General features: G+C 56.4%; 1 protein-coding gene across 4 annotated transcripts in view; it reads left to right on the top strand.

Annotated features, from left to right (window-relative positions):
- The window catches only part of E75 (ecdysone-induced protein 75), a 138,698-nt gene extending 127,254 nt beyond the window's left edge, over positions 1–11,444 (top strand). For 3 of the 4 annotated variants that reach the window (XM_076893619.1, XM_076893628.1, XM_076893610.1), the window contains exons 3-5: positions 5,086–5,230; positions 8,622–8,863; positions 9,232–11,444. In XM_076893619.1, the coding sequence (XP_076749734.1) occupies positions 5,086–5,230; positions 8,622–8,863; positions 9,232–11,265 (2,421 nt within the window). In that variant the 3' untranslated portion in view covers positions 11,266–11,444. Of the gene's footprint in view, positions 1–5,085; positions 5,231–7,748; positions 7,935–8,621; positions 8,864–9,231 lie in introns of those variants that run through there. The other variant, XM_076893634.1, reaches the window with a different exon arrangement.
- Positions 11,445–14,839: the final 3,395 nt, after the last annotated feature.

The following is a 14,839-nucleotide window of genomic DNA, read 5'->3' as shown; positions in this document are numbered from 1 at the left end:
GAAAGCAGAACCGCCCCTTAAATTTTCCCCAGCGAGAGACGATCAACGGTGGAGGCGCTCGCCGACTCTTTTTCCGGGGGGGTTGAAACCAGGCGACCGGTGCATTAACCCTCCGGTCGTCGACCCCCGAGCCAGTTACGTCACACGCTTGTTCCCTCCACCGCGAGGCAACCAGAGAGCCTCACCACCCCCCCTCGCCACGGTTCTCTTCCTCCTCGCTCTTTCCCTACGATTTCCCCTCCAGATCCCCTCCTCCCACCAACGATTCTTCTCCTGCCTCCGCCGGGACCTCCTCCACCCCCCTCCTCCTCGGGTAACCGTCATTTTTGATGTCGTAACGAGTCGTGATCTCATTTTCATTTGATTGCGCGGGTATTTCGGTGCTCGGTTGGGGTTACTGACCCCGGTGCATCTACTTTAGAATCGGGTCAGCCGCTTATTATCGTGGTAGGTGTTCGCTCGACGCGGTATCTCCGGCCGGAGCGGCAGGCGCGTTTCAAGATAACGCCGCGTTGCCCCCGCCGCTACCACCGCCGCCGCGAGTAGAATCGAACGTCACGCTCCTCTGCGCCCGATAAAGCCACCCTGTGAAACACGACACCCCCGCGATTCGTGACCAGCCTTTCGATCGTCCGTGATCCTGTCGCGAGGAATCGCCACTGATTTTTTTTTTTTTTGAGAGAGCATTCAGAGAGTATTGAGAGAGTGATCGAGTCGTGGTTTATATTTTTTGGGATTCCTAGGCACAGGTTAGTTGTTGTTTGTTTTCTTTTTAAAGCTATTATCAAGTTTCTATTGGACGATCGTAAGGGTATCAGTAGGTGATCGATTGGGTCAGCTTCTAATAAAAGCGTGTTCGGTTTCTAATTTACGCCTCGAGACACTCGGAGACTTCCTGTTCCAACTTTCAATCAACGCGCCAGCAAAATTCGGCCCCTCGCGCGGCCACTCCGGAAGACGATGCTCGCGCTATTTTCCGAGCGTCCCGATCGGATTGGCGTGCCCGTCCGTTTCTAAAATCGCCACCATCCCCTTTGCTGATCCGTGCAGGGTGTATCGCGGGGTCTCCTCGAGAACAGCGCGAACGGACGTCGTCGAGTGCGGTGGAAACGGAGGATAGTTCGAGCCGGTGGTGACCTCGACGATCGACTTCCACGGTATCGATGCCCGGGGAATAAGAGCAGCGAACTGTTCGAGGTCAAGCGAGAGTACAAAAGCTGGTCGAGCAACGGCCACCGTTCTCGTACTCTGCCAGGTCTCGCGTGCCCAGGTTTCTCTCGACGCGATTCAAAAATTGACCATCGAGACAATTAAGTGCACCGTGAAGAAATCTCAATGGGTAAGCAAGAAAAGAAAGGAGCATAGTTTATCTTCAAAAATGAATATGAAAAATTCATGAAAACTCGCTCGTTCGATCAGAAGATTCCAATGACTACCTGCGATTTGTATCGCAGTTAAGAATCGATAGTAATCGAGAAGCATCGTGGCCATCGGTTAGTTGTAGGCGCTCGTTCGGAGCTGGCTCGCGCGCGCGCGCGCGCGCGCGAGCGGTTAATGCCCCCGAGCGTAGCGGAGAGTGCCGCGGCTGTTTCGAGCAACAGCGCATGCGCTTGCACGGGCGCGCGCATTATGTACGTCACCGTTACTCCGTTTCGTGTTCTGTCCTCTCTCGTCCCCCCCTTCGTCCCCCTCCTATCATCTCGCTAACCCGGGTATCACTCGTTGCACCGCGCCTCTCTTTCTCGCGCTCCTTCGTCTTCTCCTCTTTATCCACCGTCTCTCTCTCTCTCTCTCTCTCTTCCGTCTCTTTCTTTCACTCCCTGGTTTCCCGTGGTTCGCCCGTGGGAGCAGATACGCTCACCTTCCCCCACCAGAGACAGTCTCAACCCCCCTTCCGAATGAACGCTCCAACCCCCTCCAACGAGGTGCAGTCGCGCGCTCCGGTCGTTGGCCCCGCGACCACGTCGTGTGTATATCCCACACTCTCCTTACCCACATCTCTACGCGCGTGCACACTGATGCACATGCACGCGAGCCACCAGCCGGCCAAGCCGCGAGAGCTCGTTCCTTTCGCGGAAAATAAAAGCGAACACAGAGCGGGTGAACGTGACGCGAGACGCGCCACGAGCTAGGCCCGCGACCAGAGATACGACGCGAGCAACTTTGCAGGGGGCGAACGACCCCTCGGATGGGGCCTCGTCGACGGCCTTTCGGCGGCTTCGAGCGACGCGAGACCCACCACTGGGCTTCAATGGGATTCTGGGTGGCCAGAGATGGACGTGGAACTTTCTCGAGCGAAAGTTCCTGGAGATTACCAAGGAAGGGTCGATTCTTCGATTTTTCCACTAGAAAGTGTCGTGTAGCGGGTCAAAGGTCTCTGATTACCGTCTCACGGAAGCGGAGCGAGGCACACATGTCAATCGTAGAGACAGCGTCCGCTCGAAATAGAGATAGAATCTATTCGCGTATATATCGTCCATTTTGGGGCGAACCTCGAGCGAGTCGGTTCGCATATTCCATGGCGACGCGTCCGCGACACACGGCACGCAAAGGTGGTCGCCCCTTGACCCGCCAGGGGAATGCACAGAGTTTGAGAGATCGATGCACCGCATTCTCCCACAATCCCATCCCCACCGCTAGTACCGCCGGATTCCCGCCAAGCAAGGGGTTCAACAGGGGTTGCTGGCCTCGTCCGGGCATCCGCGGCACCAGCTCGCGCCCGATAACATCGTCGTTCTTTTCCGATCTCGCTTAATACCTCCGTCTGATTCGATTCTCCTCGTAACCGCAGGAGAACTCCAAATTGGTCGCTTCCGATAAGATCCTCGACCACCACGCGTACATCCGCGCGAAAGAATTCCAAAGAGGAAATCGCCGCGTTTCCGCGTCACCTGTTCGAGCGACGGCTGCGTCTATGTAAATCGCGACGCAGCCCCGGGGCGAGAGGAATGGTTATCAGATAAAACGTAGCCGCGTTTCGTAGAAAACAAACGCGAGGCAGGGTTCATTGGCCCGGGTTCGTCGATGGCGAGAGGAGAGGACTCGAAACGGCGCGCGCGGTGCCCGGGACAACGGCGTCCGTGGTCGATCGCCACTGCACAGGGAAGCTTAACATTGGCAACGCTGACAGTTCATTGACTTGCATCGAACGCGTGCACCGATTGACAGGCCGGGCGCGGAGGTGCAACGGTACATCGTTCCTCTCGTCTCTCTTGCTCGGGCCGTGCACGAAGTTGAGGTAGGCGAGGTCGCGTGTCTGACGTCACGAGAGAGTCACTTGACGACCACAGTGTGTCGCCAATTCCGTACGCGTATACGCGCGTTGCACGCGCGCGCCTGCGCCCAAGTCCTCTCTTCCTCCTCCACCCTGTACGAAGATACGACGACGAAGACGACGAAGACAACGACGACGACGACGACGATGTCGTCGTTCCGCGCGTCGTTCGTTACGTAACCGGCGAGGTCGTTGACCGATACGCGGCCGGGAAGTTCCTCCGCCCTGACCTACCTCTTTTCTCATTCCCAATTAGCAACCGCTGCGTGAAAAACTGAACCAAGTAGCTTCTACCTGTCTCTCTCTCTCTCCTTCTCTACTAACGTTTCCGTTTCCGTTCTCCAGGGTTTTTCGTCCATGCATCAACTCCAAGTCACCGCGTTCCGATAGAAACGAGACTCTGTTATTGTCGTTCGCATACAGTCCGATCGAGATCTATAACGATAACGAGAAACGGTACAGATTACGCGAACCCGGCTCTGGTACTCGGTCTCGAACTTAAAATAACGCGCGGAGAACGGCGGTCGATGAAGCCCGCGGGGTTATTCACCCGGCGGCGTCGAAGTGGAGGATCGTCGTCTCTCGCGGTGGTCGGTGCTCGATAGCGAACGAGGGTGGAAAAAAACTGGCGGGTATACGCGCTGTACGGGTTGTCGAGGGTTAGAACCGCGGTGCGTGGGGCGTTCGTGCCGAAAAGTACGCGGTTCCCGCGTTTATTCGGCTGGCAGAGGGGCCAAGGGTCGGTGGTCGCGAGAAAAGTGCATAGGAGAGCTCGAGGGAAGAAAGGTGGGGCGGGACACGTCGGTTGGGAGGGTGGTTCCTCGCAGAACGCGGCGAGGTGACGACCCGTTCGAGTGGGAGGGATCGCGGGTAGGGGGAAAGGAACCCGTTAGTAGAGCGTTCGAAGCGCGCGCGAGGCCTCTATGGTCGGGTTCGTTCGACGAGGACCGACGATACGTATCGAGGGTTTGCTAGCGCGCGCGAACGGGACAGGGAGCCGAGATAAAGGCGCGACGGAGACGGTGATACGGTAGGAGAAAGAGAGGCGAGGAACGGCAGGAGTGCGCGCAAGGGGGACTCTCACTTTCACGCGGTGAACTGCGGGTGAACGTCCGGGAATTGGGTCAGAGTGTCCCCCACCTCGACGTGCCAGAGGCAATGTGCCGAGGCTCTATGCTCTCTGTGCTAGAAAGAGCCAGTCCACAGCCAAGCTCCGATACAAACGGTCGCTTCTTTTTCCACTCGCCGAAACAGTTTTCGCGTCCCCCTGGCTTCGCGCGATACCGAGTACCGTCGAACAGTTACGCTCGATTCGCCGGTGAGGTCGGTTTGCCTCGAGTTTAACCGCGCGCCGTTTCACGTCGACGAATCACTGCCACCCCCTGGTCGTGGTGAACCACCCCGCGAGAGGACACTGTGCAACGCGCGAGCTACTCTCTGCGTGCACGGTCCCACGGATTTTGTCGCTCGCGAGTTCGCTCGCTCGTTTACGGTCGTTGACCGGACTGATATAAGCGCGCGTCCGCGCGCGCCTACCTGAAACTGTTCGAAGGCGATTAGGGATAGAAAAGTAGAAGGGTCGAGGGAGAGAGATCAGTGCGCGTGCGAGAAGGGCACGCGATCATCGTCTCGAGGGGATATACGGGAACGTGTGAGACTGCCGAAGATAAACACCATCGGGGCTGAGTGAATTAATGGGGTGCTTATGCGAATGTGACCTGGCCACCCCGCGCACGGGGACCAATTGCTCGTCCGGGTCCTCCTCGGACAGCGACGGTCAGACTGACGAGGGTTTCATTGGTGATTCGCAGGGATTCTTCCGGCGCAGTATTCAGCAGAAGATCCAGTACCGGCCTTGCACTAAAAACCAACAGTGCAGCATCCTGCGGATCAACAGGAACCGCTGCCAGTATTGCCGTCTCAAGAAGTGTATCGCCGTCGGTATGAGTCGAGATGGTGAGTCGCATTCATTTTTAAACCTCTAACTAACTCCACACGCGCCCCTTATCCCCCTTATGCGTCCGTCAAGGAACGGACGAGTCGATGACGGTATTATCGCGGTCCGCGTCGTCGGTCGCGACGCTGGATTTCGTCGTCGCGCAACGCCTCGCCTCGTCCGAAAAGTGGTTTCTAAAATCTAGAGTGACGGGTCGTTGACCGTTTGCGTAACGCCGCTCCGCGCGACACGGCAAGAGTGTCGCAATGGGCGAAAGTGGCCAGTTCGCCGTTTGAGAAAGCAGCCGCAATTATATATGTATACCCCCCCCGTCGGGAATTCTCCAGAGCCGACGAGCTTGCTTTCTTTTCGAAACATCGAGCTCGATCTCGCCCGTTCTGACCCCTTTTTTCCCGCCGCGAAACGAGTGTTCGCGAGTGTAGATCCCTGCTGACGCGCGCAGACCCACCGGGGTCAACGACCCCGGGAGCAGCGGCTGGCCCACCACCGCTGCTGCTGCTACCGCCGTCTGATCTATAAACGACCCTACTTCCCTCGTCGAGTCGGACTTGACCGAAATAATCCACCGGGATTCTCGAACGTTACACGCTCGTTACCTAACGATTACGATCGTTACGTTCGCGTTTTTTTTTACGATAACGTTCAACGTTTGGTCTCGACGGACTCGATAGTCGCGATCGCGACGAACGATCGCGCGGCTCGTTCCGTCGTAGAGCGATCGAAGCTCGAAAATCGAGTCTCTGGCTGTGATAGCAGCGTGGTCCGTGGCTCGGGGTCAATAGTCGGGCATTGCTCGGCTTGCATGCGACTCCACGTCCATAGAAAGAGTACCGCTACTCGCCGCTACGTACCCGGTGACCCTTCCACCTCCTTCCATGCTCCTTCCATCGTCCCCCTCCATCCCAGCTACGGACACTCGCCATCGCATCCCGTGTTCCCCCAACGCGAGCCGCTCGATCACCGTCTGGGGGTATCCCTACCTCGCGAATCGGACCAACAACGCGCCGTCGCGTGGCGCTACGCTCCACGCGGAGACCTCGCGAACTTCGTCTCCGTCGGATCGCGTTTCCCCCGCTTGGGTACCACGCGAACCTCCTCTCCAACTTCCCCTACCGCGATCGAGCCACCTGGCGTTCGAGCGCATGCTCCCGCCTCGCGCAGTCCCGCCAAACCGACGCGACTGACTCGACTTGCCCCGCAATCAGCGAGTGGCCGCTCGCGAGGACGCCGCGTCCAGCGTTCACGCTGCTCGAATTCGTTCGCCAGTCGATCGAGGAGAAAATTGAATGAGGTACATGAGAGATCGTTGTAGCTGGCGAGCGACAACACTGGCGGGGAAGTGTACAGTTAGACGTTCGCGAAGGATGCGCCCCGCGACGAGCAACGCGAGGACGATGCACGAACCGGTGTCGTCCACACGACCGGGAGAAGCGTGCCTCTGGCTAGCGGTCGAGCTCGTACGTGATCGAGACGGGACGCGTTATGAATCGTGATCACGATGACCTCGGTGGTGGTCGCGACGGAACAGGAACAAAGTCGCGAACTTGCTCTTCAGCCGTCGAAGTAGTTCGAGCGCGTTGGTCTTGGTGAACGGATCTTAAGGGGACGAGATCGGGCGATCGTCGAGTCGAGAGGGTTGCACGGCGGATACGACGACGGCGAGAAAGATCGATCATCCGTGAACACAGATAAGTCGAACGACGGCAGCTGGTGACAGGGCAAATAGCCAGCCAGCCGAGGGGTTGCCCAAGGTCGTCGAGGGTAGCTTACCCCCGGCAAAGGAAGTTGGCATCTGCGCACACGGACAGTGCCTCGTATCTCTCTCCCTCTTTCTCTCTCCCTCGTCCTCTGGCCGTCTATTACAATCCGTTCTTTGTCGAGCGTTCGCGTACAAACATAAAGAGAGGGAACAGAGAGGAAGAGAGAGAAAGAGGGGGAGAAAGAAAACGTATACAAGCACAGAGTGGCGCGCACAGTCACGTACACCACCCTCCGATGTAGCGTGTTGCTGGCCGCTACGCTCGCCGCATACATTCGCTCGCTATATAGTATATATAGGTCGGCGGTACGCCTCGTGCGGCTGTCGCTGAAACCAAGTTCAAGGCCAAAGGCTCAGCAAAGGCCACAATCGTGGCTTGGTGGTGGTGGTGGGAGTCGTTGATGGCTGAATAAGTGGAGGGGCTGTTGAACGCAACCCGCGGAACATCACTCAGTCGGCGGTGATGCTGTCTCGCGTTTGCACGCGTCTTACTGTCGCGCTCCTTTCCTGAACACTCTGGCCGCCCGTGTGCGAGGCAGACAGCCGTCTATCTGCTGCCGCGCCGTCCACGCCGTGTTATAATATACACGCTGATCCCAGAGTCGGAGTGACTTGCCACGCTCGTCAGCCAAAACGATAGTCAGCGACGACAGCCACCAGTTCTCGAGTACAGTTCCGGACTAATACGTTCCAATTAGTTAGAAACCCAAGAGACGACATAGAAGAGAGACGATATAGTCGGTAGAACGCGGTCGAGTCGCGTGTATGCTGGTGTGCGGTACTGGTTCATCGCGTACGTCGACCGACAGTGATTGTGCACACCGATGGGAGACTAGTTTTGGTGCGCGGTGCAGTTCGAGAAACTACACGCCGCATCGTCATGGGAGACGAGTTGCCCATACTGAAGGGAATCCTCAACGGAGTTGTCAACTATCGTAATGCACGTAGGTGTCCCCGCACCGGGTTTACGGATGGACAGGGCTGCGCGTCGCGCACATTTTACCCCGCGACAAGTGTTACCGAAACGTCGCACCGCTTCTCCCCTTTCTCGTCCCGTAGCCGTCGCGCTCGTCACTTTCTAGCGGAGGTACGATTCGTAGCACGCGGCCAGGCTCTGCCACTTTCGTTTCTCGCGCGGCGAGAAAGTCGCGCGCTTTCCCCTATCGAGTTTTTTCTTCTTTTTTCTGCTTTTTTTTTTCTGTTCTCTCCCCTCGCCAACCGCGTGCGCGCCAACGGGTCGTAGGACGTGTACCGTCGCGAGTACGGGACGGCAGGTGCTCCGTTGTTGCGATGTTGACTGTTCACAGTGCGGCGAAAGAGATGCAGGCGGGTAAAACGAATCAGAATCGACGAGACTATCGTCGAACGTGTACGAGGAAGACACGAGGGTGTTTTTTTTTGCGTGACGCGAACCGCGCGTACCCAGTTTTCCGCGTATGATACCAGCGACGGTAGTGGAATCGCTCGAAGGTCGCGGTACGCGGCCCGACACGCCGTGTCCGTTGCATGATTCATCCATTGATCGCATTAACTATTCATCGACGCGTCCTTCCTTCTGCCGGCCGCTGTTAGAGTAGACGGAATGTAAGCGGGTTTCTAACCGTCGGCCGTCCGTCTGTTTCTGGTTACAGCGGTGCGATTCGGCCGTGTGCCCAAGCGCGAGAAGGCCAGGATTCTGGCTGCTATGCAGCAAAGCTCCCACAGCCGTTCTCAAGAGAAGGCAGTAGCGGCCGAGCTGGAGGACGAGCAACGGCTGTTGGCCACCGTCGTGCAGGCGCACCTCGACACATGCGACTTCACCAGGGACAAGGTGGCCCCGATCCTGGTCAGAGCTCGAGAGACGCCCAACTACACCGCGTGTCCTCCAACCTTGGTTAGTATACGAAGTTAGTCGAGACGCGAGGCTCTCTATTAGCTCTCGTTACCCCTTCCTCGCGAGACTTTACATTTCGGACATCGGTTGGTCTCGGTGTGTGTTTTTTTGTTCTTTTTTTCTCTCTCTCTCTCTCTCTCTCTTCTGTTTCTTTTTTTCTTCGCCACTCGACTTACGTCAACACCGAGCGCTACCGTGCGCGCAGGCCTTGGATCATCCGAGACGTTTTACGTTCTACGCGGAAATCGAACCGGTCGTCCTCGACCGAACGAGGAAGACTAACGCGACGCCACGCGTGCCTCCTTTCTTCCCCACGCGGTTCACGTGCGAGGTTAAAAACGTTTCGCCCGTTTCTTTTACTGTTGCAGGCATGCCCCCTGAACCCTAACCCCCAGCCGTTGACTGGCCAGCAAGAGTTGCTGCAGGACTTCTCGAAGAGGTTCTCGCCGGCGATCCGCGGCGTGGTCGAGTTCGCGAAACGCATTCCTGGCTTCAGCCTGCTGGCACAGGACGACCAGGTCACGCTGCTCAAGGCGGGCGTGTTCGAGGTGTTGCTGGTGCGGCTGGCCTGCATGTTCGACGCTCAGACGAACAGCATGATCTGCCTGAACGGGCAGGTGCTGAAACGGGAGTCGATCCACAACAGCAGCAACGCACGGTTCCTGATGGACTCGATGTTCGATTTCGCCGAGAGGGTGAACTCGCTGCGACTGTCGGACGCGGAGCTGGGCCTGTTCTGTTCGGTGGTGGTGATCGCCGCCGATCGGCCAGGGCTGCGCAACACCGAGCTGGTCGAGCGTATGCACAACAAGCTGAGAAACGCTCTGCAGACCGTACTCGCGCAGAACCATCCCCAGCATCCGGACATTCTCAGAGAGTTGCTCAAGAAGATCCCCGACTTGAGAACCCTGAACACCCTCCACTCGGAGAAACTGTTGGCCTTCAAGATGACGGAGCAACAGCAACAGATGCAGGCGCAACAGCAACACCAGCAGCAGCAACAACAACAACAACAGCAACAGCAAACGCAGCACGTGATCAGTGCCCAGCAGCCGCAGCAACAGCACTGGCCGATGGAGGAGGAGCCGCCAGCGTCCTGGGGCTCCGCATCGGACGTCACCCTGGACGAAGCCGTGAAGAGCCCTCTGGGCAGTGTCTCGAGTACGGAGAGCACCTGCAGCGGAGAGGTCGCCTCTTTAACGGAGTACCATCACGTACCGCCGCCAAACGGACACCACGCTTCCAGCGCGCCCCTTCTGGCCGCCACTCTCGCCGGCGGCCTCTGCCCCCATCGCAGACGTGCGAACTCCGGCAGCACCAGCTCCGGCGACGACGAACTCCATCGCGCGTCCCTCTCGAAGACCCCTCAACCGCCGCAGTGTCCGCGATTCCGCAAACTGGACTCGCCCAGCGACAGCGGGATCGAGTCCGGCACCGAGAAGCCGGACAAACCGGCGAGCAGCAGCGCGAGCAGCGCCCCGACGTCCGTCTGCTCCAGTCCCCGATCCGAGGACAAAGAGGTCGAGGACATGCCCGTGCTGAAGCGAGTGCTACAAGCGCCGCCGTTGTACGACACCAACTCTCTGATGGACGAGGCGTACAAGCCCCACAAGAAGTTCCGCGCCCTACGGCAGAAGGACAGCGCGGAAGCGGAGCCGGCGGTGATCGTGCAACACGCCCAGTCCCAGCTGCACCTCCACCTAACCTCGCCACCGGCGCGAAGCCCCTCGAACCAGGTGCAAGCCCAGTGCCCGCAAACGGCCAGCCTGTTGAGCAGCACGCACTCGACCCTGGCCAGGAGCCTGATGGAGGGACCACGGATGACCGCCGAGCAGCTCAAGCGCACGGACATCATCCACAATTATATAATGCGCGGCGAGGCTAGCCCAAGGTCGCCCGCGGTCTCGCCCTCCCCAGCGGAACAGTGCGCCTCCACGACCACGATCACCGCCCGTTCACCCCAAGGATCTCAAGGATTGCTCCAATGCGCCACCAGCTACTCGACGACCAGGTGGCCAGCGACGTCCGTAATCACGACGACGACAGGTGCCCGGCAGCAGCAGCAGCAGCAGCAACAGCAACAACAACAACAACAGCAGCAGCAGCAGCAACAACAACAGCAACAGCAACAGTCTTCCTCGGACTACCTCATGGTCGGGAACTCGCCGGCCTCGTCGCCAAGGTACCTGTCCGCGGCGGCGACGAGTAGTACGAGCACGAGTCCAAGGCCAGCGTCAAGCACGGCGGCGACGCTGGTGCTGTCCGGCTGCCCCAGCAACATGATGGAGCTGCAGGTGGACATCGCGGACAGCCAGCAGCCGTTGAACCTATCGAAGAAGTCGCCGTCCCCGTCGCCGAGGCCGTTGGTGGGCCCGTGCAAGGCGTTGTCGCTCGAGGCGTAGTGGTCTCGCGTGGTCACGTGAGCGTGTCGTTGTTCGTGACGGAACCGGCGGGTCGTTCATTTTGCGACCGGGACAGAGAGCACAGCGCGGAAACGCAGAACCCACCTATCCGGAGCGGCGTGTAATCATCCCCTCGGTACTACTGTCCCCCCTCAACCCCAAAATAAAACCCCCGCCCACCCACCGTGGTGTTTTACTCGCGACGTATGATTAACGATTGTACGAGAACGGTGTTTAAAGAGTTGGTGTTCGCGCGCGCGCGCGCGCGCGTGTCAACCTACACGCCGCCACCCCCTGTACACACCACCCGCGCACACGTCGTTTCCCTCCACCGACCACCGACACCCACCACCCCTTCCCGACGCACGTAAAACGTACGGAAAGAGAGCGAGAGGGAGAGAGAGAGAGAGAGTTAGAGCGAGAGAAAGAGAGAGAGAGAGAGAGAGAGAGGGAGAGGAAGAAAAGAAAAACAGTGCCAGGACGCTCAGAGCGCGTGATAAACCAAATAATTTATTAATTTAAACCATTAACTATCGATAGCTGCGCGAGACACACGGACGAGGGAGATACGGTGGCCAGGTGGCGGAACTCGCGGTTTAGTTCCGGTGGTACCAGGATACAACGGTACCACCGTTCGCCGCGTGCAACCGCGACTCGGGAAGATGGAGATTCGATTCACGGGGGAAGTGTTCGAACACAGTGCGCGGACGGGGAGGACAACCCCGTCCGGTTTTCTTCTCCCGCGATGGCCGCGTGTCGCGTTCGATGGACATTGAACTGAGAAAGAGAGAGAGAGAGGGAGAGAGAAAGAGAGAGGTAGATAGATAGAGTCGAACACGCGGAACACGCGGAAACGAGTACGCCCCGAACGGAAGTCGAGAAAGCGAAGGGAGGCGAGAGCGTATTTTCCGGAGATTTATCTGTATAAGTTAAACGGAAGTTGTTATCCACCCATCTACCCTACCTACCACCTATCGACGGATCGGGGAGAAGAACGGCGACGGGGAGAGAAGTGTTGCCCAGGTCCTAGACGATCTAGACGGGCAGCGAGTCGATGGCCCCGCGAACCACCTCCACCCAAGCCCCTTCCCCCCTTTAGATGTAAGCGAAGAAGGGAAGGAGAGAACGATGTGGAAGAAGAGGAAGAACGTGGAAGGAGGGAGAGGAGGATTGAGTGTTACAGAAAAAAAAAAATGAGTAATCTATCTTACATGTGATAATCATGGAAATCGCGCATCCTGTACAGTACTCCACCTCATTCATCGATCATCTACTCTACTATAATTATTGAATATTATTAAAAAGTAATTAATATTATTGTAACATGTGTAAGGTATAATAACCGTAAACGAAAACGTTATCACATCTTGTGTATGTGCGCGTAGGGAAAGAAAAAGACGAGCGTACGAATGCGAGGAAGAGAGAAAGAGAGAGATAGAGAGCGCGTGGGAGTGCGTGCGTGCGAGTGTGAGAAAGAGAGAGAGAGAGAGAGAGAGAGGGAGGGAGAGAATGAGCGAGTGAATGGAAATCGACCAGGAACGATACGAAAGAGAAACAACACGAACGAATGGGACGTGAGCGTGCTTGTGCAAGTGAGTCGGGGCAAAATCGTAACAAAAGAAGTAAAATAAAAAAAAAAAAAAGAAAAAAGAGAAAAAGAAAACTGAATAAAAGACGCAGAGAAAAGAATAGCAGAAGGTGAAACGGCGAAACGAACGCGAAACCGAGGTGAAACGGAAAGCGGTATGGCTTTTTCGAGTCGATCGGTGTCGACTGCGGCGTGTTACGATCGGTGTTCCGATGCAGAAAGAGCGCGCGTTTCGAGAGTGAATTTTTCAGGTGAAAATGAAACGAGGAACGATGGAGAGAAAAGATAAAAGCAAAAAAAAAAAAAAAAAAAAATGAATAGCCGATGTTTTTCAGAACATGTATATGAGACTGACCCGGCCCGCCGCGGCCTTCGGAGTTTGCAATCAACCGTACGTATCTTTGTAAGCGGAAAACGTGTAGCGTCTCTCGTCTCTGTCGAATAAACGAGTCTGATTCAACCATCTCTGTCCAACTTCTGATTCCAACCACCACAATTTCGAAACATCTCGCCGCGCGTTGTCGTTCCGCGGCGAAGCGAGGCGACCCGGTGCTCGACCATCCCCCGTTGCCGTCGCTCTGCCATGGAACGGTAACAGAGGGAAGGGTAGAAGGAGGTCTAGAGAGAAAGAGAGAGAGAGAGAGAGAGAGAGGGAGGGAAGAAGAGAAGATGAAGAAGCTGCGACGAGACACGCGTGTGTCCCACGCGTGTCGCGTTCGCGTCTGGGACAGGGATCTGGGTTTCTGGGTGGGATAGAGGCCCGGTTGGAGCAGCGGAGACGTGAGGCAACCGGAAGTACGTGGCGACGGTGGAGCGTGTGAGATGCGTGCGTGTGCGAGCGACAGGAACCAGGAGAGGAAGCATAGAGGGACTGAAGGAAACCGGTAGGAGCGCGATGTCGCGCGTCATAGAGATAGAGAGCAGGCAGATCGGTATTTAATGACGAAAGGGGTGAGAAGGTACCAAAATGGCGCAGTGTAAATAGTAGATTCGTAAGGCTATGTCCTAGATGGCGCGAGTGGACGAGATCATTGCTTTTTTTTCTCTTTTTTTTTGTCTCTGGAGAAAAGTCGAAACGTTCGATGAGAGAGAGAGAGAGAGAGAGAGAGAGAAAGAGAGTGGAAGAGAGAATAAGAGACGTGCGAAAAGATACGCGGTGGGCCGCCGCTGACGTGTTGTTGAGACGCCCGCCCCCCGCCCTCTTTTGCACCCTGTAGTACAGTCGACGCCTTCAAGTATCATCGGTGCGGCAGATATAGAGAGAAAGAGAGAGAGAGAGAGGGAGAGAGTGTGAGAGAGTGAGAGAGAGAGACAGGTAAAGAAGAACAGCAAAGATTAAGAATGAAATAGTAAATCGTGGCGAAAACTGGATAACAGACGGCAACAACCTAGAGAACACGAGAAACACACGCTAAATGTAACACTCTGCTCACATACATACTACACACGCGCATATTGAACGCAGTTACTCATATTATTTAGCAGGCCGCAGAAATCAGCGAAACGAGAGCAAATTGAGAAATGTACACGTAGCTAGGATCACACGCGAGGAAATCGTTTAAATAGTGAGAGAGTGAGAGAGAATGAGAGAGAGAGAGAGAGAATATCTGAGGGCAAAATGTAACCGCGAAGCGAAAGAACAAAAGATACTGCTCGATGGGCACGTAGTCTCGCCTCTTTTTTGAGCGCAGCACCGTTCGAATCCCCTCGATCACACGCATACGCGTACACGAGACACGCACACACACACACACACACATACATACATACATACAGACGAATCCTCAGAGAGAAGCTTCGTAGTGAAAACCATTTCTGTGTATTTATTGTACTACTCGAAGACAAAGTCATTCCCCATTTTTCACGCTGTGTACCACGAGTAACAAAGCATACGTACGCGTCACACGCATCTCCTCGATACACTCACACGCGTTAGGACACGTACACGGCTATCCTCGACTCGTTTTCTGGTCCTCGAATCCTTCT

Source organism: Xylocopa sonorina, chromosome 1, assembly GCF_050948175.1.
Source record: "Xylocopa sonorina isolate GNS202 chromosome 1, iyXylSono1_principal, whole genome shotgun sequence".
In the NCBI taxonomy this organism is placed as follows: Eukaryota; Metazoa; Arthropoda; class Insecta; order Hymenoptera; family Apidae; genus Xylocopa; species Xylocopa sonorina.
The sequence above is the reverse complement of the archived record's forward strand: the minus strand, read 5'-3'. Positions and strand labels throughout refer to the sequence as shown.